At 44.5% G+C, this 22945-nt stretch overlaps 1 protein-coding gene across 7 annotated transcripts in view; it reads left to right on the top strand.

The window, feature by feature from the left end:
- Ca12 (carbonic anhydrase 12) overlaps window positions 1-13097 on the top strand; it is a 75640-nt gene extending 62543 nt beyond the window's left edge. The window contains exons 9-11 of one of the 7 annotated variants that reach the window (XM_021237104.2): window positions 8856-8867; window positions 9670-9757; window positions 10517-13097. In XM_021237104.2, the coding sequence (XP_021092763.1) occupies window positions 8856-8867; window positions 9670-9757; window positions 10517-10586 (170 nt within the window). In that variant the 3' untranslated portion in view covers window positions 10587-13097. Of the gene's footprint in view, window positions 1-1418; window positions 9758-10513 lie in introns of those variants that run through there. The other 6 variants (XM_004855680.3, XR_015446487.1, XR_015446488.1 and 3 more) reach the window with 6 other exon arrangements.
- Window positions 13098-22945: the final 9848 nt, after the last annotated feature.

Below are 22945 nucleotides of genomic sequence, written 5' to 3'. Positions count from 1 at the left end.
CTTTGTCATGAGGTTTGACTTCTGACTTCTTGTACTAGGCTTTCTTGGCATCAAGGGCGGCGGCCACCCCGCCTAGGTTTTCTTGGTGATTCACCCCCCACCAACATCCCACAGTGCTCCTTTGTAAGGTCATGGCTACAGCAGCTCAAGGTCTAATGTAGCAGGGCCCATTCGGCAAGAGAGCACCCTCATTCACAGTCTTTTTGTCTAATCTCCTTGGTGCTTGCATAAGCACATGCGTACCTGTTCCAATTTGAATGAAGCATAATAGTTTGGTTTATTCCTACTGCTGTGAGGGCTCTCTTCCCTTTAAATCCATAGCTCCCAGAAGAACATTAACATTTTATTTGCTCAGTGCCTCCATCAGTACTTCTGGAAAGGGATAAGGGACCCACATCTTTCTTCAAAACTTGGAGTTCACTTTCTCACTAGATTCTTGAGCCTCTTCCACCGTGGGGATCTTGGGTGTTCAGCAGCAGGTCCATCTGAGCCTCATTTCATCCTCTTATTATCTCTCATGGATCAGCTGGGCCAGCTGTCCATATTCAAAGCTGAAGTCTAACCCACTGGTCAGAGAACCTGTGGTGCTCATCTTACCAGATGTGCTTTTTTGTTGTTGTTCCTTTCTTACTATATGAGATTATAACTATCACCACTCAGTCTAGTTGTGTAAATGAAGACCGTTTCAAGGCCTTTGCAAGAAACATTTAGAAAGCTGCCCTTCTGAGTTGACCCATTTGCATGGTCAGAATTATGTCCTGCTCTGTTGGTACTGAATTAAGAACTGCCCAAGAATTCATCTTTGATGTTCTCTCCCGATAGCACTAGTTAAGGTCACGTCCCTCTTTTCCTCAGTTTCTCAGTTTGAAAACTGAATCCATGAACAATGGCCCTTCATAAAATTGAGAATCTGGAAGATAATTAACACCTTCTTTTCTAGGAAGCGCCCAGGATGCTTTCCTTAGTGATCTATTTTGGATAGAGCATTTTCTTGTCCCAATTCTTCCAAGTAAAATAAGCAGTATTTACAGGGTAAATGAAACTACTGCCATACTTTAAACAAAATTAAAAAATACAAAACTCTGCCTGGAGATAAGGGATTCTGCCCACACAGGTCAGGTAGAATTCTGCTTGAGATTTAAGTGATCTGTTTTTTGACCTCTGCTTCCTGAGCTAGTCTATGCACAACCCTGGGAAAGAGGTAATAAATTTTCTCCCTACAGCCAGGAGACCTTATTTCAAGCCCTCATTTTGCTGTCTTTTGCTGTGTGATACAGACATACTGTATTCCTTCTTTAGCCTTGGTTTCTTGGCTAAAACATGCCAGGTTGGAAGAAGGGATCGAACAGCCTTTCAATGTAATATGTTATAACTTTCAATGGACACTAACAACTACCAATCCTAACTTTACATTGCAGGGACAGAGATTGAGGGCAGTTACAGAGGATCAGAAGAAACCGGGCAGGAACTTGATTATGACATCCAACAGTAACCCCTACTTGTAATGATGGACTGTGGCTTTGGGAGTAATTAGCCATCTTCTTACACTGGCTCCCATCCAAGTAGTTGCTTGTAGATTGGGTAGTGAAGGCAGGTTTTGTAGTAGAGTGCTTCAGTAAATTCTTCAAGTGTGGCCGGGTAGATTGAGAGGGCTTGAAGCAGAAGCTTGTAGAGCAACTGAGGAAGCTTAGTAGTCAAGATCAAAGCCCAAGTGCAGCTTTGCCGCTGAGCTTCCCTGCATGGCTTGACCACACATGCCGCTTCCATGAGCCCAGGCTGGGCTCAGCTTTCTCCTTGCAGTGAAAATTCATGGCAGCCCAAGGCAAACCTGTTCATCTGGAGGCTGATTATAGAAACCTGGCCAGAATTTGGTCCCTCTTACTTCCCAAATACACAGGCAGCTAACATGGGTGCTTCCCCAGGAGCAATGAAGAGGCAGCCCCTGAGATGTGAAGAGCCAAACCTCATGTGCCCGGGAGTGTGCCCCAAACTCAGCTTGGAGCAGGTCTCAGACCGTAACACGCTGTCTCAGGCTTACGGTTGAGCCTGTTTGTTAGCATGAGCCTTGAGCAATTTGGACTCAATTATTTGTAGACTCTTCCACTGAGGCATGTTTGTAATTATGGTCTGGTTGACTCAGGATTTTCTCTGGATGTTAACAAGAGCTATGGAGTCTGGAAATTCTGCTGGGAGGAAAGTAATGTAAAGGAAATCCTCTAGGAGAGATTGGGTGGAAGGGGTGGAGATGTGAGGTTTAATAAATAGAGACAACTGAGACTCAGTCATTTCACTTGACCCTGCTGTCTTCCTAGACTGTGCTCAGAAAAGTATTACAGAACCTGCTTTCTGTCCCAAGAGGTTTACAATCTAGCTGTACTTCTGCCCTGGGGAAGGGTTTCACAACATTGGTACTACTGACATTTCAGGCAGGATAATTCTGGTTGTGTCCTGTGTGCTGCAGCATTAGCAGCATCCCTGGTCTGTCCCCATTAGATGCCAATACCGTCTCCCCGTGTGGCAACCAACAACATCTCTAGACCTTGGCAAATTCTCTGGAGGAGAAGTAGCAAAGTAGCCCTTGATTGCTGGGCATGGTGGCACACACCCATAATCCTAGCACTCAGGAGGCTGAGGCAGAAGGATCAGACAGGAAGTTCGCTGTGAGTTTGAGCCCAGCCTGGGTTACATGGTTCCAGACCTTCCTGAACTGTGCATAGCGAGATCCTGTCTCAAAAAAGCGCCCCAATTGAGATCCACTGCCCCAAGGGTTGTTCAATGACTCTCCTAGGCCCAGGACTGATTTTTTTCACTTGTGTCATAGGACTCTAAAGTCCTATGTCACATGGCTTGGTCTTTTCTTTATTCTGTCTTCTTTATTCTGTCATGGCATGAAATTTCAGTCTGGTGAAGACTGTGCCTGAAGCAACAAAGTTGAAGTTATTGAGGTAGAACAAACAAATCCAAGAGATGCCTCATTCCCCATCTTCCTTTTTCTAGAAATGGGTGAGGCTAAGAGAAATGGCATGAAAAAGAACCCGTCCCCCTTATGGGAGTACCCAAACCTCTTCATTTGGGGTCCAGAGGCTTCTAAAGTAGCTACTTTCTTCAGAATTCCGTCATCATTCCTTTCCCTCTCCCTTCTGTAGGAGTTTTTCTCTCTTGTAGGTTGTTTCCTGTTGCCTTTGGTTAAAATGTCTACTCTTACGGAAAAGTGACAGTCATGCTAGGTACTGTTTTAGCTCTTGAAAGGTTCTTCTTCCAAAGAAGATTCTGCTTCCAAAGAAGACCTTGTCATTGAAGTGGGCGCCCAGAGAGGGGAATCATTGCAGAACCACCTCAGATGGCACAGGAGTCAGATGCACTAAGTAATGAGAAAGATAGCAGAAGCAGAAGCCTGTCCCAGGGGTCCAGGCTTCGGGCTTTGGCCTGATTCTTGGCTGCTTCAGGCTGACCCCTCCCACTCCAATGACACCAACTCTGGTGATGGCTAATAGCAAGAGCCCATCAAACATAAACACTGTACCAATGTTATCTAGCATTTTTTCTGACTTGTCAAGGAAAGGGAAACAGGTGGGACAAAAGGAGGCCGCCAAGTTTCTATAATCACATCTTCAGTGGGCCTGCTCTGAGCAAATGCATGTCACCTGCTGCAGGGCCAGAGCCCTGACTGTAGAGTAGCATGGTTAGGATCTGCTTAGAGTAGCACTGTTAGCATCTGCTTGACCCTCAGGGACCTGCGTAGTTTTAGAAAACCTTAAAAGAGAGAGAGAAATCTTACAGCTAAGATGGCTAATTAATATTTGAGATTAGAATATATGTGCTATGGATATTGACATTGTGTTTAAGTTTTTACTTATAAATAAAAGGCATTAGCTAGAAGAGTACCAACGATTCTTCCAAAGCATCCAACCAAGTAACCAGAGGAGTCCTACCTTCAGATTCCTAAATCTGCCTCGGGGCTGAATAGTCTGGAGCAGTTGCCAGATGGGCTAAGAAGTGAAGTCCCAGTCTCCTTCAACACCTGACATGTTTCCTGAGTACAGCTCAGTTGTGCACTGTGGGGATGGAAAACCCCACCATGCCTCACTTTGCACCTGGCTCAGAGCACACTGTGCTCAGGAATGACTGGGAAAAGGGCTGGGGCAGGGCTGAGCTCCCTCATGGGTTCTCATGGCACCCATCCTGCCCTCTCGGCCTCAGTCCCACCAACTGTAGGGCCTCCCTTACAGGGCAGCTGCCTTCAAGTGCACACACTATTCCTTTTGTCTGGGGTGGCTCTCACTCTCCTCCACCTGGGAAATTCCTTCAAGACCCAACTCTAATTGCATCCTCATAAGTCCTCCCTGGTCCCCTGGAAGTGACTTATGGTCTCTTTGCTACAGCCAGACCCAACTTATTCATCCCTATTATAGTACTTTGTATACCATATTTCTTACCATAATTTAAAAACAGGAAGGAAGAAAGGAAATAAATATTATACACACTATACAGCTCCTTAAGGAAGGGATAATTGATGTCTCACTCCTTTTTCGTGTCTGGCACAGTGCCTGGCGCTCATTATAAGCCTGGTGAAAAAAATGTAACTGACTTGTCTCCCACTTCCTGCACCAACTCACCAGTGCCTTCTCTGAAAAATGACTTATATATGAGTCTGGCCAGTTGTCAAATTTTAGTTTTAAGTTTCACTTTGCTTTGTTCTCATTCAACCCATATGTTGTTCTGTTTAAATCAACCCACATGTTTAAGAAAAACTAAAGATCAGAGCTTCCCGTCTGGTTCTGGAGGTCTGGGAGGAAGTTGCTGAGCTGTGTTACACACCTTTTGTGGCTCTGACTCACCAGAGGGCCCAGTTCTACACCCATCACTCCTTCAGGACATTGGCCTAGGCCACCAAAGGTGGCTCACGGCACCAAGGGCTGCCACTGGAATTGCCCCTGCTGCTCCAGCTCTTAGGTCCCTTGGAGCAGTGTCTCTCTGCTCTAGGCCTGCTCTCCTGCGGTTTGGAAGACAGAGCCTTCAATCCTATCACAGTTGTATAAACAGTTCCTATGTGTAATCTGGTGGGGTCTTTTTGGCAGATTTTTTTGTAGAAATTATTTCCTGACTGGGTTGTATAGTGTTAATAAGGAAAGCTCCCCAGTTAAATGTATCCTCCAAAGATAGTCATGCTCTGGTTACTGAGGGCATCTACCTTACTTTTCTTTTCCTTGTTTTTCTGTGAGACAGGGTCTCACTATGTAGTTCAGCCTGGCCTTGAACTCACTATGTAGCCCAGGCTGGCCTCAAACTCACGGCGATCCTCCTGACTCAGCCTCCCAAGTGCTGGGATGACAGGTGTTCGCCTCCACCCCCAGCTACTTTGCTTTTCTTAACCAAAGCATTATCCAAAGAGAGTACCAGTGTTGTAGTTACTTGACACTGTCTTTTATAACAGAGCACAGTAACAGGAATTTTACCATCCCGTACTGGATTTTATGTATTTAAATGTCTGAACCCTTGGTAAGCTAAACTCTCTTGGTCTCTTTTATAAGACTAGAGATTGCTGAAGACCCATAGATGAATATATGTTATCACTGTATAACCTGCTGCCTACAAAAAATTTGATACTTTAAAATAAGACTTTGAAAAAAAAAGGATTATGTTATATAATCAAGTAGAATTGCAAACAGAGTTAGAAAATACTAGACTGTTGTTCCAGGAACCCCAAGATGTATGCATGAGGTGCTTGCTCCTCAGGCTGGACTTGTCTGTGTTCACAATTGAGGCTTCAGGAGACCTCAAAGCAGTTAACCAGCATCCTCGGGCCAGCCAGATGCCAGTGGAAGATGCAGCTCCTGAGCCAGCCAGAACAGGTAGCAAGGCCCTTGTGGCAAGCAGCTCCCAACCTCCTCCAGGTATCTGTACCTTCCTGGATAAGGCATGCACAATCCAGTTCTGTGTCTGTGTCATTTCCTTTTGTGTGTTATACTGCCTTGTCTCTGCTCACCCTGACTTAAACCTGAGCACTCTGTGGACAGCAGACAGCTCAGCATGTTGTCTTTGTCACCAGCCAGCTCAGGCACCCCTTCTGCTGAGTTCTTAGCACTGCAGTGGCTGTCATGGGCCACCTCTGAAGCAGTCTGTCTCAGTTTCTATCTTGTTCTTTGTTTCTTCTTTTTTTTCCTGTACCAGGGATTGAACTCAGGACCTTGCGCTTGCGAGGCAGGTGTCGTGCCACTGAGCTAAATCCCCGGCCCTTGTCTCATTGTTCTTCAGTGGAAACTGCCTGTCTTAGTCCTTATTTAGAAACAGTCTTTGTTTAATCTGAATGTAACTTTCTCTGGCCATCTTTAAGGCCTATTTTCTAAAGCGGCCTAGAGACTGGGCCCCAGTGAGGGTCTGCTATGAAACAGGCTTTGGCTTCTCTCTCCCAGCTGTAGTTCTCTGAATTGCCCTGTGCTCTGAACATCCTGCTGACTTTCCCTCTCCTTTTGGTTAGCAGAGTCTCTGGCTCTGCCTCCAATGGGACCCTGGCCCCGTGGGATTGCCCCATCTCTGTAGAGAAGCCCATCTGCTTGATGGTTGGTGCTGCCCAGATTGGCAGGGGCAGTGTTCCAACTACATCTTCCTGTCCCAGGCTTCATAGCAGGGTAGAACTATTAGCTGACCCCCTAGCTGGCATTCCTTTTCCTTAGTGACGTAGGCTCTTTGCATGCTCAGTCAAGCTGCCTTGTTTTTGCTAAATCACAGATACTGAAGGCACCTGTTCCAGTCTCTGGGTTCCTTATCCTCATGACTGTTTGGTCTCATATCATTGTTTTCAAGGAGAGCCAATTTCACACCTGACAAGTGGTCACCCAGGAGCAAAGTGCTTGGGTTACAGCACTGGATTGAATGATACAGTAGTCTTGTGGGCCTATTTCAGTCAAAAGCACTACACAGTGAACAGGGGAAAGCCACTCTCCCTATGCAGAAGCCACCAAGCTGGGTCTGTGCTCTGGAGAAAAGGCCCATCTTGGGACCCTTGCTCTCCACTGACTGCTCAGCAAACTAAGACCATGGCACGAAGGCACCTCCCCAGCCATGGACTGAGCCTGCTCAGGTACCTGAGTCCTGTGTGGCTCTCAGCATATGTGAGGTGATTGTGAAAGAGTCAACTGCAGGAATATCATCCAGTTTAGACAGCTTAGCAAAGTGGCCAAGCTTGCTAGTAATAGTCTTTATGTGGTGAGAACTGGTTTTAGTACTTTAAGCTTCTGGAGCTTTAGGAACAATGAACAGAAGTGTATTTCATCAAAGGACTTAGAAAAGAATCATGGCTAGGTTTTGTTTGCCTGAGATCCCGAGGGGCAAAGTGTCTGGGTACCTTTAAACAAAAACCACAAACCCAAATACCAAGTTGCACTGTGCAGAGGCTACAGTGGGGAACAGTGGGGAACAGGTGGGGAACAGTGCACCACAAGCTGTACACACATGTGAAGCTTCTCAGATGGGACTCAAGGCCCCAGCACCTCCCCAAGCTGAAGATTGGTCCTCGAGCTCCAGATACAAGAACAGGCCTAGGTGGGGAATCTGGCCGGGGAATCTCTTTCTCTGACACTTGGGAGGCCATGAGCTGCAGGCAGTGCCAAGAGCAGGAAGAACAGCTCACCCTGTCCTTGAGGACAGCTCTCTCCATGCCTGTTCTGTTTACCCTCACAGGAGCCTAGGGCCACCTAGGGAAGCAAGACCTGGGACATACAGGGACCAGCCTTGCATCAGGGAGGCTATGCAGGCTCGATGGGACATTGCAAAACGATACCAGGGAAGGGATACAGTTAATGGATGCTGGGGAATCAGCTACATCCTGGCCACAGGAAAGGAGAAGGGGAGCGAGCAAATCCTCATCCTGCAGCCTGAAACGTGGTGCCTCAGAGTGTCCAGTGCCCCAGAAAGGGAGGCTGGCCCTCTGCTGGCATCTCATATTTGGCCAGGGCCTCCCAGGGTCTTGGAGGCCCTAGTGGGCTCTACAGGCACAGGCACTTCTGTGTGTCAGGCTTGGTGGCCACCACCTGTACAACTCTGGTTTCCAGTGTGAGTTAGAACAACTGCCTCAGCAAATACACACACACACACACATTTTCTGTTGAAATCAGAAAACCTCCAGAGGAAACTTTCTTTAGACGGAGGACTTGACTGGAAGAAAGGGAAAGAGTAAAAAGAACCTGAAAGAAGCAGGCAGGGCAAAGCCAGGGAGATGGCACGATTTGGCTGCTCTGCTCATGCAAGAAAATGGGTTCACTTGTGATCTGCCCTGGGAGACCCTTAGATAGCTAGGTACTGGTTCAGTCTCACGGAGGATTCCCAACTCACTCCCAACGGTGACTCACTTGGAGAAGCACGATCTCCTAGTTCCATGGAGCAGAGATGAGAAGCAAGTGTAGTGGAGGCGTCCATTCAGTAGGGCCAAGCAACAAAAGAGGCAGCATAATGACAGAGTGGCGGGGGTTGGGGAGGAGGCTGGTGGCAGAGTCCTTTCTGAGGAAGATGGCAGGTACCAGAGAAGCAGAGAGCAGCCTCCCAAGTAGGCTGATTGACTCTTACCTTCCTCGCCATCCCTCTCTGGCCATACTGTGTTAGTAACTGAAGTCTTGCCCTGGCAAAGAGACTTCTGTGGTAAAGGAGATAGGAAGGAGGGATCACAGTAAGAATCCCTAGGTGGGCGCTCCCTCCACTCCATAAGGCAGTCATCTAAGCCAAAGGTGACCATGCCCAGAAGGGCTGCATAAGCCCGGCACAAGGCAGAGTTTCTCTCAACACGGCCAGATTCAGCATGGTTTGACTCTAATTTCCCATCTTTTCTACCCCCATTATAATGGAACTCCTTACCGACGCAGAACTGAGTATGGGTATGTGGCCAGCCAGCCATGCATGCTGCAACTGGGTGATCTCTGTGATTCTCAGTGTGACCTGGGCCTGTGATTCTTCTAACCCATCCTCTCCGCTTCTCTCTGCTGTCACTCTGGCTCCTGGTCTCCTTACTCTGTGTTACCCTCTAATTCAAAGATGAACTGCCAATCAAATGTCACTTTAATCAAAGGCCTAATCACTCTACAGCATGTGTACAAACAGCCTGCCTGAGACCTTCTGTTGGTCATGGTGGGATGGCACTGTCTGAAAACGCATCTAAACCCAGGGTGGAGGTCAGGTGACTGTCCAACAGTGCAATGGAACTTGGGGACAAAAATGGCAGATGTTCCAGTGGGTCTTAACTCCAGGAAGCAAAGATGAAATAAGTTCTTATTCTATAGCTCAGGGCTTCTCAAACTGCGGTTCAAGGATCATGTGCACCAGCATCAGCTGGAGGCATTTGGCAAAATGCAGATTCCTAGGCCACCCGTCAAATGGATCAAAGCTGAGTCTTTGAGGCTTGGGCAAAACAAACAAACAACCCTACATTTTGAACAAGCTTTTCAGATGAATCTTGTACAAGTTTGAGAACCTCTGCTGGAAAACCACTTTAACTTTATAAGTAGCCTGTTAAGTATTACAACCAGCCCCACTAAGCCAAAGCCCAGAATTTGAGAGCAGAGATGGGGAAACTGCACCTTTCTGGGGACAATCATGCAGCTAGGACTTCAGTGCACACCTGTGTGGGATGGGATGCGATGGGGCAGGGGGATGTAACGTGTGCCGCTGCCTCTTCACCAGGCATCATCCTGTCCGTGGCCCTGGCTGGTATTCTTGGCATCTGCATTGTCCTAGCAGTGTCCATCTGGCTTTTCAGAAGGAAGAAGGGGTGAGTTGGTTTGGAAACAAGTGGAAATGGGTGGCTTATGTGTCCTTGATGATCAGTCTGTCTGGGTCGGCAAACTTGTAGAAGGCAGAGTCCCTGGCATCTCAACCAGCACTTATCCTTGGAGTGCTGTGCCCAAAACATCAATGCCCCTGCCTCCTTCACAAGACACTGTCATGGAAAGCTCACTGTGCTCAGACTTGGAGGTGTATCAACCCTGCTGCCACTGCTAATTATCCATGTGACCCTGGACAAGTCTCTTGCTTTGGGGTTTGTACCTGAATACAATCAGCAAGGCAGTCTTCTTGCTAAGATCTTTATATCTGGATTTTCTTCTATGGATCCAGAGAGACAAATGAGGGAAAACCTGATCTCTAACATTAGCTATTAATTCCTTTGGCCTATAGTTTTATTGTAATTTTTGGATTTTCATAAACATAATTATTTTTCCAGGTATGAAAAGTAAAAATTTGGGGGAATTATGGAACCAAAAATTAGAAGTAGAGGTAATAACGAGACCTTTGAAATGCAGGTCTAGTATTGTTAGGTGTTAAAGAACAGCTGCAAAATGAACAGGTTCTGTTTTAGTTAATTAATGCTCTGCTTAGAGGAACTCCTTCCCAACACCAGCAGAACTAGGCAAGGTCCCAAAGAGAGGAATCTGATTTCTAAAACCCCTTCAATTCTGATTCTGAGTCATACTGCTCTCTGGCTCACTCTCTCCTCTTGACTAACAAGACTTACATCTTATTGTTCCAGTAGCACAAAAGGTGAAAACAAGGGAGTCATTTACAAACCAGCCATCAAGAAGGAGACTGAGACTCTCCCCTGAGGCCCCGGGCACTCCCAGACATCCAAGGAAGCACCTCGCTATACACCTTGGCTCTCTGGACACTTGAAACTCCTCAAGATGTTCTCTGGAGCTTAACCTGCAAACACTCCAGACTCTTGGGCCACTGGCCTCCCCCTACCCTTGTGCCACAGCCACCCACAGTGTGATCCATGGATGGGAGGAGCTCCTGGGTCAGAAGGCAGGAACTCTGAGCTAATTGCTGTACCTGTGTGAGATGGCTGAGGGGTCTGGAGTCTGGGTCACAGACCGAGTCACCTACAGGTGGGCTGTTCATGGTTGGAACACATTTCCAACCAGGATTTCACCTGAAATGTTTTCAAGTATCCTGGAAATTCTGTTTATTCTCCAAGCTTTCCGACCAGAATGTACACTCTCTGTTTAAGTGTTGCTTTTGAAATTTAGTTTCTTTCTTCATGGGAGGAGTTAGATTCCTGGGGTTTACTTTTGCTCTGACAAACCCTTCAAATCTGACCCCAAAATGTTGGGGAAGAATTGACACAGGAAGGGTCAGGTTGTCAGAAAATGATACGAGATACACTTTGTAATATATTGGGCCATTTTCACAGTCCTGTCCATTGGGTCAGAGACCTGACTGGACCTTCAAGAAGGGCAGTTTCAAGTTCCATTTCTTGGTGGAGATGAAAAGAGAGACAGAGGGGAGAAGGGATAAGAGGGAGGGAGAGATCAAGAATAAGAAGACATACATGGTCCAGCAAAGTCTCTCTCTGGAGTCAGAACTGGAATCACAAGTTGTCTATTAGGCCACAACATGAGATCTGATCATTAAGCCCAATAACCAGCCTGTCCATGGTTATGTTTCATACTTCAAAGATTTTACAACTAATTAGGCTATTTCTTCAAAAATGAGATGGTTTCTCCCTCTTAAAGTAGACCTGAGCTGGGATGGTCCAATCTGCTTTTCTCTTTTTACCTTTGTTTTATTTCATTTTTAAATTAGTATATGTTTGTAATAGACCTTCCTTTGAAACTACAGGAAATTGGTAGGAGCAAAATGACTGCAAGAAAGACTTTGTCTCTTTTGTCCAAATGTCATTTGTCACTTCTGTGGTATTCTTACTGCCAGCCTGAAATCTAGATTTGTCTAATCCTCTGACTTTGAGGATGTCTGATCATGGTTTAGCCAAAACACATTTTTACATTATTAAGAGCAGGAAGCTATCTGCTAGCATGGCTGCAGTATTTAAGGACCAATAATTATGGAATGTTAACTAAGAGTCTCCACTCACTCCCGAGTTGCAAAAACAGTTTCTGAGAAGACTTAATTTTGTTCATTTTCCTCTAATAGAGGTGAGAACCCTGAGATTAGTCAGTTCCATGACTGAAAGGAGCTTCAACCAGCAGCCCCTAATCACTGATTCCTTGGAGTTCACAGGGAACTCTGATTCAGTCTCATTTTGACAGCACGGAATGTCCTCTTGAAGCATAGATTTCTTTATAATGTCTGTTTTCTTCTACTCCGTCCAACTTGAAAAATTCTCTTGTCCACTGCCACACTTTGGATGATGGCAAGTCCAATGTCTTTGTAGCTTGTCTCATTAGGGAAGGTTACAGGGGACTTAATGGGGGCACAGACATATTGTGTGAGCCTGGGTGGCATCCCCCAAGGACAACCATCATCATGGCTGGCCATCAACACAAATTAGGTGGTTCCTTGGCCTTGGCCCAGCACTGCCAATCAGAAACTAGTGCAAGCCGCTTCAGAGGAGTGAGACTGTCTTTCAAAAAATGCTGCATACATGGATGAGAGAACACAGAGATCATTACACTGGCCTAAGGGATGGTCGTAAAAAAGAAGCCACACAGGGAGATGAACAGCGGCATTTCTCCTTCACTCTCCTCCTCAGCACGGCCCAGGCATTCAGCCTGCGTGGCCAGGAGGAAAAAAAGCCAGGGTAGCAGAAAGAAGGCTTCAAGAATCCTGCCAGAGTCCGAGCTCCAGTTTGCTTCCAATTCTCTCTCATTCCGCTGACAAGAGCCACCACTGCAGGCAGCCGGTGCTGTGGTGTGGGAAGTGCAGTCACCCTGAACTGGATTCCCCTCGGGGACACATGGCAGGTGGAAATGACAACAACAAGGCACAGCCTGGGGAGGACCGTGGGGCAAGGCCCTGCCTTCTCTAGTGTTTCCTTTGCCTCTCACTAACAGGATTGTGAACCTTTTTGTTCTGTATCATCTGGTAAAAACCTGTACCTGTTGCTTTAACAGACATTCTAGGATTTGCTGTGCTGACTTCTTAGTCCTGGAAAAAGTTCAGAGCCTAAATTCCTGCACCCTCAGGGAACTGTGGGCTTTCCTGACCATCTCTTGGGAAGGTCAGGGACCTGCAGCACCCCTCTGAGCCTGTGCCTCGGACCAGGAGCCACTGTGGTGATGGTCTGTTTAGCACGTCCATATTTATTGTAACAATGATTGTAATGAAGGCATACACTGTAAATAGAAGAAATTATAAATAAAATGTTTTTCAAGTCAGTCTGATTTTTTGGAGGTAGGGTTAAAGTGTTACTATTTTCAAAGCACTTTGTAGCTCCCTGTTATGGTGAGGGACAACTAATGAGAACAAATAATCCCATCCTTTACATTTAGGTCTTAGGACCTGGCTCCAAACTAATTTAAATCCACTTAGCTGAGGATGGAGGCCCGCAAACCTATGACATGTGCAGCCCCAAGTCACACAGCTGCTTCTTGGTGGGGGTGGAAAATCCAGAGTAATCAGGGAAAGACCAGAGAGGAGGTAGGGTCTAACAAATTTGGGTTTTGAAGGGTAGATCAGGTTTAAAAGGATAGGTGGGAAAAGGAAAGCTCATGTTCCAAACCAAAGGGATGTGACTCTAAGGAACAGGTCCTATTATCTCCTCACTCCCCAGAGTGCTGTGCCTAGTATGTGATGGGCTCTTTTGGTTGCTGTTACTTTAGATTCTTTTGTGAAACAAGCTATCACTCCCCATATAAACTTTTGTCTAAGATCAGATTTAACATCCTGGTTCACTAAAAGAGGCAGAGCTGTGAAGGTTACAGCCAGTACCATCACTGTGTATGTGAGTTATTTAGGGAAGTTTCTAATTTTTACTTTAACAACCAAGGACAGAGATAGGTGAACTGTTTAAGAGTAATGTGCTCTAGGAGGTGACACAGCAATTGGCTGAGCTTTGGAGTAGAAGCTTTACAAACCCTCCAGGTTCTGATGGTCCCTTCAGCTGGCACCTGAGGATGCTTCAGTTCTGGCTGGCATCTTACCAGGCGCTATGGCTACTTACAGAGATGAAGACAAGTGGGGTGTGAGACAGTTCCCCTGAGGTGCTCAAACCTTCGACTTGCTCCACCCACTGGTGTGGGGGCCAGGGAAGGCGCTTCCTGGAGTGAGGCAAAGGTATCTCCCCTCTCTCCACAGCCTGCCTCCCCACTCCCTGAACTCAAGATTCATCTGGGCTTATGGCAGGGAAGTAGGAAAGCACCACGGGCTGGCAGAGGAATTCAAGTCTTCCTTCACTTAGCCCTTCTCTCATCTAAATGCTGCTAAAACAATCTAAAGTATACAGCCCAAGAGAAATAAAATATAGTGCCAAACAGACTTTCTAGTAGCCACCCTAAAAAAGGGTAAAAGAAACCAGTAACTCTAATTTTCATAATATATTTTATGTAATTCTGTAATTTCAGTATGTATAATCAGTATTTTAATGAGATATTTAATTTTTCCATAGAAAGTTTTTAACATTCACACATACAACGTGTCTCAGTTCAGATGCTAAATTTTCCTTATAAATATTTGATTTGTATTTAGATTTCATAAAATTAACAGTTGAGAAAGCAGTTGTTCCAAACATATTTAAGTTTTCCAAATTACTGAATGAGTCATCAGCTTTTAAATTTAAATTTATTAAAATAAAAGTGTCTCAGTTTTACTAACCACATCCCAAGCGCTCAGTAGCCTTTTGTGGCCAGTGGTCACCTTAGCAGACTGGCAGATGTGGGATGCTAACCTCTTTGGAGACTTGTTTTGGGAGAGGTAAGCCTAGAGGACTTTCACGCAAAAATAAAGGACACCAGGGCTGGGGATTTAGCTCAGTGGTGCTATGGCTTGCCTCGCAAGTGCAAGGTCCTGAGTTTGATCCCCGGTGCCAAAAAAAAAAAAAAGGACACCTGGGAGGTTGATGGACGGGGATGGTAGTTAGGGGACTCTGAGTGGAGGGGACACCAGAGGGGGATTACAAGAGGGCAGAAGGAAAATGAAGCCAAGATGAACAGCCCAGCAGCAGACCTTGGACTCTTCTCCCACTTCTTCCCCACCCAGCCTGGTTAACTGCAAAGGACCTTGTGCAGGACCCTGGCTGGGTGACAACCCCCCCGCCCCCCCCCCCACACTATCTCCTCTGAGCCCTGGGGTTCCTGCACCTACAAGATGTGTCTATGCTTCTGTGGCCCGCCAGGCCAGCTGGCTAGGTTCTGGCAAAATTGAGCACTCTAAACTCCCTGTTGCTTGCACTGTTAGCTCGGTCTGCGCTCAGACATTACGAGTAGCTTTCCTTGAAGATGTCCAGAGAAATCCGATGGCTCATCCACAGGAGGAAATGTGACCTCTGGGGCTGCTTGCACATAAGCTGAGCACCGGAGGGCTGGGTGGGTGGGGCCTCTGGGACTTGGCTTGCACACTGGAGATGGCCCCAGAGGGGCACACGCTCCTCTAACTCCATTTAGCTGTCACACATCAGGAGTAGGGGTTGGAAATGTGGTGGAGAGGGTCTCCTGATTCCACCTGGGCCCCTTCATTATACAGAATGATGGGACAGAAATAAGGGTCAAAGTACTTTGGCATCCTGAATAATTCACCATAAAAAATTATTGCAACCAAGTGAGCATGTCACTATGACTGTAGGTTAACCAGCAACTTGGTAATACCACGCACTTGTGTACTCTTGTTCCATTATGCAACAACCCAGAGACTGGCAGAGTGTGGACCTTAAATTCTAAGTGGGAAACAAGGGCCCTGCTAGCTAACCTAAGCTGGCACAGTTCCTGTAGCAACAGGATTGTTGGTGACGGTTCTAGGGCCACCCTTCACAGCTCCAGTGACATGGAAACATCTTCATGTAACAGAATTCACCATGCTTCACTGCATGCAGTAACCTCATAAAACTCACAGGTGAAGGACACTAAATACATTGTGCCAGTGAGTTCCAGAAAGTTAACCACCACCTCCTGCCTCCAATCTGCTTGGTAACATTAAACCCTGGCCTGTGTGCAGGATATCTGACTCAAGATCTGTCAGGTAAAAGAGCCAAAAACCAAGACCAGACCAGTACCACAACAAGCCTTTATTAAGGAGAAGAAACAATCTGCCGGACTGCCTCTGAACAAAGAAGTGCAGCAGTGTGGCTGGGGTAGGGAGAGCTTTTATGGGAGCTAGGGTGGGGTTTGGGGGATGTGGTTGGTGGTTAGGGACTGGAGGGTTTGAAAGGTGTGTGACCAGGATTGGAGGAGCCTGTGACATCACTAGTTGCTAGAGCGCTGGGGATTTAGCTCAGTGGTTCCACCACCTGCCTGCAAGTGCAAGGTCACAAGTTCGATCCCCGGTACCAAACAAACAAACAAACAAACAAGTTGCTAGGAAGAGAGCAAGTATCAGGTTACTCTTTTGGCAGGAAGAGGAGCATGTTTGGAAGAAGGTTGTCTTTTGGCTGGAGAAGCCATCTTGGGTTTTAGGTGGGAAACAGAATATTATGGGAAGGAGAAGGCCAATTTGGGCAGGAAAGAAGCCATTTTGGAACTGGGTTTGGGAGGGAAGCAGGGTATTATGGGAAGGAGAAGGCAGCTATTATACATAGTGGCCATTTTAAGGTGAGGGAAATCTATCAAGATCGCCAACCACAATTGCATAGAGGAGTTGGCTAGCTTCTGGGGTGTTACCTTTAACTCTTAAAACAAATTCCCAGGGGATAAATTCATTGGGCTTTCTCTTTTCCTCAGCTGAACTGGAGAAAAGGAATAAATAAACATACACACATACAGTATATGTATATATGGTGAATGTATATATTTCATTTCACATAGAAAAAATTTTTAAATGCAAACTAAACTATAGTGACAAATCAGATTGGTGGCTTCCTGGGGAAGAGATAGAGTAGGGGTGGAGAGGCTACAAAAGTACATGAGAAATGACTGTGGTGATGGATACGTTCATTATTTGGGTTTTGGTGATGGTTTTCCCACATGTCAAAACTGTTCACATTTTATACTTGAAATATGTGCCATTTATCTCCTATCAATTATACCTCAATAAATGTGTAAAAAAGGAAAAATAAAAAACAAAAACAAAAGCCTACATATAGCCAAAGGACACCCAGTGCCATCCTCACCTGTCCTGACAGCCTGCCTCCTCCTGGCCTCCTGTAGCCAGGGTGGGCATAACCCTTCCCGTGCACTTGCCCCGCAGGTGGGAGATGGGAAAGAGCGTGATCTCCAATCATTTTTTTTTTTTCAGTACTGGGGATCAAACTCAGGACCTTGCACTTGCAAGGCAGGTGTGGCACCACTAAGCTAAATCCTTGGCCCTCCAATCATATGACTAGCTATGACTTCTCAATATTGTAAGTCAAAGTCATCATTTCTGCTTGAGTTCACTTGTTTCAAATATTAACTTTGAATTACCTGCAACAAAGACAACAAGGGCAGACCGAGAGCTCTATAACTGGATAGGAGATGACACAGTCACCCTGTCTTTTTGGTGAGGTAGGTAGGTAACACAGACCAGTTAGTTCATGGGCTGAAAGCAGATATCCATTAACAGGTCTCGTGTATCTTAGTCCCTCTCTTTTCCAAGCACCCAAAACACAACCATAAAAACGTTTTCCTGACTGGCACATCCTTTTCCGTGAAGGACCATATACCCACTAACAAGCACAGCTCAAGAGCTTATCACTTCCTTTTAACCACTGGGAGAAATCTGGATTAAACTCCGCCTCTCCCCCCCCATTCAAAGTAATTTCCAATTGACTTTCTTTCTCATATCTCCTCATTCAAAAGCAAACTTTTAACCAACAACTACTGTCTGCTAAGCGCAGATGAAGTCAAGGGAACTCAAGCAGGATTTAGGCAAGGTCCTTATATTCAGTGAACTCAGTCTCATGCAGGGGAACAAACGGAAGATGAACAGAATAATATGCATCCATCAACAAAAGATTGGCTAAACAAATTGTGGTAAAGCCATAAATAGAATACTATTCAGCAATAAAATGTTGAAAATTATTGATATACACTAAATCATGGACAAAGCTCAGAAAATTATGTTGAGTAAAAGGAGCCAGACACAACAGAGTACCTTTTGTGTTATTCTATTTAAATGAAGTTTTAATTGAAGTTTTAATCTATGAGATGCAAGTGGGACCCACTGCCTCTGTGGAAGGCAGTGTGCACTGACCAGAAATGAGCAGGAGGGAACCATAAAGGGGAAAGGAAATGGTTGGGATAACAGTGACACAGGGGCACACACACACTGGCCGAAATTCCTCATATGATCACAGATCATTTTACTGTTTGTAAATTGTTCCTTGCTTTTGAAAAATAGTAGATGGGATCACAGTGGGTAAATCTATTTGCTTGCCTGAGTGTGGCTGACACATACTACAGAGGATTGTCACCTACAGGAATTCTTTTATGTTCTCTGCATTTGAATTATTATGTTAGATTTTAGCAAGAGTAAGGACATAACTCCCCCCTCCACCCAAATATAATCAAACAGGCCCATTTATTAAAGAGCTAATATTCTCCCTATTGATTTAAAGTCCTTTTTTTTGGTACTGGGGATCAAACTCAAGACCTTGCTCTTGTGAGGCAGGTGAAGCGCCACTGAGCTAAATCCCCAGCCCTTTTTTTTTTTTTGAGACAGGGTCTCGCTAGTCTCAAACTTGCAGCGATCCTCCTGGGATTACAGGCATGCACCACCAGGCCTAGCTTAAAATGTCAATTTTAAACCAGATGCAATGGCATATAACTGTAATCCTAGTTCTCAGAGACTGAAGCAGGAGGATGGCAAGTTCAAGCCTAGTAGTGTGGGCAACTTAGCAAGACCCTGTCTCACAGCTGAAAAAAAAATAAAAAAGGGTAGGGAGGTGGCTCAGTGTGAGGCCCTGAGTTCAATCCCCAGTAGTGCAAAAAAAAAAAAAAGGTCACTTTTATTAAGTACTAAATTTCTATATAAGTGGACCTGTTCCAGAGCCCTCTATTCATATCTACTATCAGATCTTTATGATATATTTTGGGTAAACATGGACATAATTTATATATGCTTTATTCTAAGGGTGGCGTTGTTATCAGTCTGGTCTACAGTGGGTAAATAAGAGAAAGCTCATTTCGATAAGTTATCAAAAATTTTAAATACTGATATACTATTCTTTTATAGTGCAGCATGGGCATTTGATGTACAGAATCATCATTTCATTTGCATTTGATCAGCTACAGAACAACAGAATCCTATAGTAGTGATTCTACATGAACCGCCTATAAACATGTAAATTTCTAAATTCTTTTCTTATCCCTATGTTTATCCTGATTGCATTTACTGAAACTTACTACTCTACTGAATCTAACAAGTTTAAGTTTGTAATGTCTGCCTTATCCACATTTTTATAATTATTATGTTTTCAAAAGTATTGATCTGTGATAAATTAAAAATTTTCAATATGACCCTTTACGACAGTTTGAGAAGCAAAATAGTTCTGGAGAACCAACTATTATAACTTCAATTTCCAATTGTTTGTGCCAGTGTATTCACTTCTGTATACCATCTTTCTTAGGGCCTCACAAAACTCACTAATTAGTTAGTTCTAGTAGTCCTTTTGTAGTTGCTTAGGGTTTTCTACACAGACTCTGTCATCAGTCTTATTTCTTCTTTTCCATCTGTATGACTTTTATTGCTTTTGTCTGCCTTTTTATGCTGGCTAGGACCTCCAGCACAATGTTGAATAAAAGTGGTGAGACCTGCCTTGTTTGCAATCTTGGCAGGGAATGCATTCTGTCTTTCACCATCAAATACTGGATGGTGAAATAGCAGGAGGTTTCACACAGCAGATGAGGTCCTTTTAGGAAAAACTCATTGTATTATAGTCATTTTGCTGAGTTATTATGAATGGATGATGAAGGGGCCAGGGATTTAGCTTAGTGGTTCTGCCGCTTGCCTTGCAAGTGCAAAGACCCGAGTTCGATCCCTGGTACCAAAAGAAAAAAAAAAAAAGAATGGATGCTAGCTTTGTCAGAAGCTTTTTCTGAATTTATTAATATGATCATGTTTTTAAAATGATTAAAATGAATAACTGATCATTTGAAATAGGAAGAAAAGGTACAAAGGGGTAGGGGAAGTGGGAGGGGAAGGAGAAAGGAAAGAAGGGAAAGGAAAAATTATGAGAAAAGGAAAAAATGGAAAAAAAGTCTTTGTAAATAGGGAAAGATGGAAGGAGTGAAGGGAGGGCAAGGAATGGGGAAAAAATAAGAACCAAGATACATCATGTACAGGTACAAGCATCCAATGATAAATGTAAATGTACTGTATACCTAAAATGTACCAATAAAAGAATTTAAGGAAAAAAAATATGATCATGTTTATTGTAGTCTGTTAATATGGTAAGATGATTGATATTTGTGTATTAAACTATTTCTGTATTACTGGGATATATCCACATGGTCATGTATGTTATGCTTTTTATATTTACTAGATTTGCTAAAATGTTGTAGAGGATTTTTGCATCTATGTCTGCAGTTTCTATATATTTTTTCTTATAGTGTTTTTGTTTGGTTTTGTTATTGAGGTAATGCTGGCTCACAGAATGAACTGGAAAGTGTGTCATTTCCATTTTCTAGAAGAGCTTGTACAGAATTTGTATTATTCTTTTTTTTAAATGTTTGGTAGAATTCTCGAGTGAGGCCTTCTGGGAGTTTTCTTTATAAAAAACTACCAACTCAATGTCTTTATTAGACACAGGGCATTTCTGGTTAGCTCCAACACATAAAGAGCTTGGAAGTCATCATTTCCATCCTTAGAACAAGAAAAAACTAACCACAACAAAATCAATAATTTTTTGGAACCTATCAGAGCACTATGGTTTCACAGCAAGGCGCTACCCTGAAATCTTCAGAGAAAGAAAGGAGCCAGAAGAGGTGGCACATGCCCATAATCACAGCATTCTGGGAGGCTGAGACAGGATGACTGCAAGTTCAAAATCAGCCTGGGCAACTTAGTGACTGAGCAAGACCCTGTCTCAAAAATAAGACATAAAAATGGGGGGGGGGGTAGGAGAAGGAGGGAAAGAGGGAGGTGAAGGGGAGGGAAAGAAGAGGGCAGGGAGGGAAGAAGTTGGGGAGAGGCAGAGAAAGCAAGCCACAGCTGACACTGGTTATCTGGAAATGAAGTGCTAGAGCCATAAACTAGTTGGGACACCTATATACTAATTTTGACAAATTCCTGGAGTCTGAGCGTGCACTAGCCTCAGAGTGAGAAAATGTCATCATTTTGAAATACACCAGAGCGCTCTACATAACAAAGGCTACATGCCAAGGAAAAAGACTTTGCTAGAGCCTCATCCCATGTGGGGCAACAGCACTTCTCCCACCCCAGCCTCTTCTAGTCTTTCTATCTCATCTGAAGAGGGGAAAAGCCCTCTGAAAAACTGAGGTTTAAGATTATGGGACATGCTCTCTCCCCCACATCTCACTGCCACACCAACAGGGCTCCAGAACATAACAGAGGATTGCAGTAGAATATGCTGCAAGATGCAGACTTTCTCTGAAAAGGTGTACTTAGGGAGGCCCTGAGTCAATAGGAGAGACAATACAAGACCACTACAGGAACATGAGTCCTCTAAATATATAGCTGAGGTAACATTCAATGCAGTCCAACTCCTATCCAGTTTAACAGAAAGCCTCTGCTAAAGGCTTAGTGATAGGCAGTATCTAGCTTTCAATAAATAATTACAAGGCTTGTGAAGAGGCAAGAAAAAAAGTCAAAAGACAGGAGTATTCAGATGCTCTAATTCCTTTTTTTTTTTTTTTGGTACCGGGGATCGAACTCGGGACCTTGCACTTGCAAGGCAGGCGATGGACCTCCCAAGCTAAATCCCCCGCCCAGATGCTCTAATTCTTGAGTGAACATTGCAGGGTTTTTGTTTGTGGTTCTGGGGATTTAATCCAAGGCCTGAAACATGCTAGACCAGTACTGTAACCGTAAACTATATCCCAAGCCCTTTTCAATTTTTTTGAGTCTTGCTAGGTTGTCCAGGCTGGCTTTCAACTCGAGATCCTCAGCCTCCCAAATAGTTGGTATGCACCACCATACACTGCGTAAATTTTTTTAAAGGAATTTGTTTCATATAAGTTTTAAGCATTAAGTTGTACATAATAGTCCCTTTTTATTAATACGGGATCTAAGTGACATTTCCTTCTCATTTCTAATATTAGTGCCTTCTTTTTTCTTCTCATTCCTGATTAGTCCTTCCTTATCAATCTAACCAGTTTTTATCAGTTACTGATTTTCTCAAAGAATCAGCTTTGTGTGTGTGTGTGTGTGTGTGTGTGTGTGTGTGTGGTACTGGGGATAGAACTCAGTACCTTGCATTTATGAGACAGGTGCGGTGTCACTGAGCTAAATCCCCGGCCCTCAGCTATTTTCATTTTCTCTACTGTTTTACTGCTATTTCTCTGATTTATGTTTTCTTCATCATTTCCTTTTTCTGCCAACTTTAGCTTTAGTTTTCTAATTTCTTAAGTGTAAGCTCAGTTCATTGATTTTGAACATTTTTTCACTTATCTAAGCATTCAGTGCTAAAATTTCCCTCCTTATTACCTCCTTAAGGACTGTGCTTTAGCAGCTGTTCTCTCTCCTGCACCAATTCTTCCCTTTCTACTGAATTGTTCCCATCATATTATAACATGTTCCCAAACATGCAGCTACAGTCCATACTTCATGAAAAAAAGAAGAAAAAAGAAAAACACCCTCCCTTGCCCCACATCCTCCTCAGGCTATTTTTCCATTTCTCTACAATATCTATCCTTCAAAGTTAAGGCACTGTGTCTATTTGCTTATCTCCCATTCCCTGTGATCCACTCCATTTAGGTGTTCATCTTATATCTACATTCAAATTGCTTTTATCAAGGTCACCAGCAAGATCGTCTCAACATGCTTGCTGCTTCACTGTCTCTTGCTCGCTTTGCTATGGACTTTTCTCCTCTGTGATGCCCCTCTGTCCTGCCACCCTGCTTTGGAGCCAGCTGTCTATGGACTGAGACCTCTACAGAACTAGGCCATAAGAAAATTCACTATCAAAAGTGAATCTTGG

This window comes from Heterocephalus glaber, unplaced genomic scaffold (genome assembly GCF_053883595.1).
Source record: "Heterocephalus glaber isolate CG9 unplaced genomic scaffold, H.glaber_assembly_v1.0 deba00001689, whole genome shotgun sequence".
NCBI classification, from domain to species: Eukaryota; Metazoa; Chordata; class Mammalia; order Rodentia; family Bathyergidae; genus Heterocephalus; species Heterocephalus glaber.
Note: the sequence above shows the minus strand (reverse complement) of the source record. Positions and strands in the feature narration are given on the sequence as shown.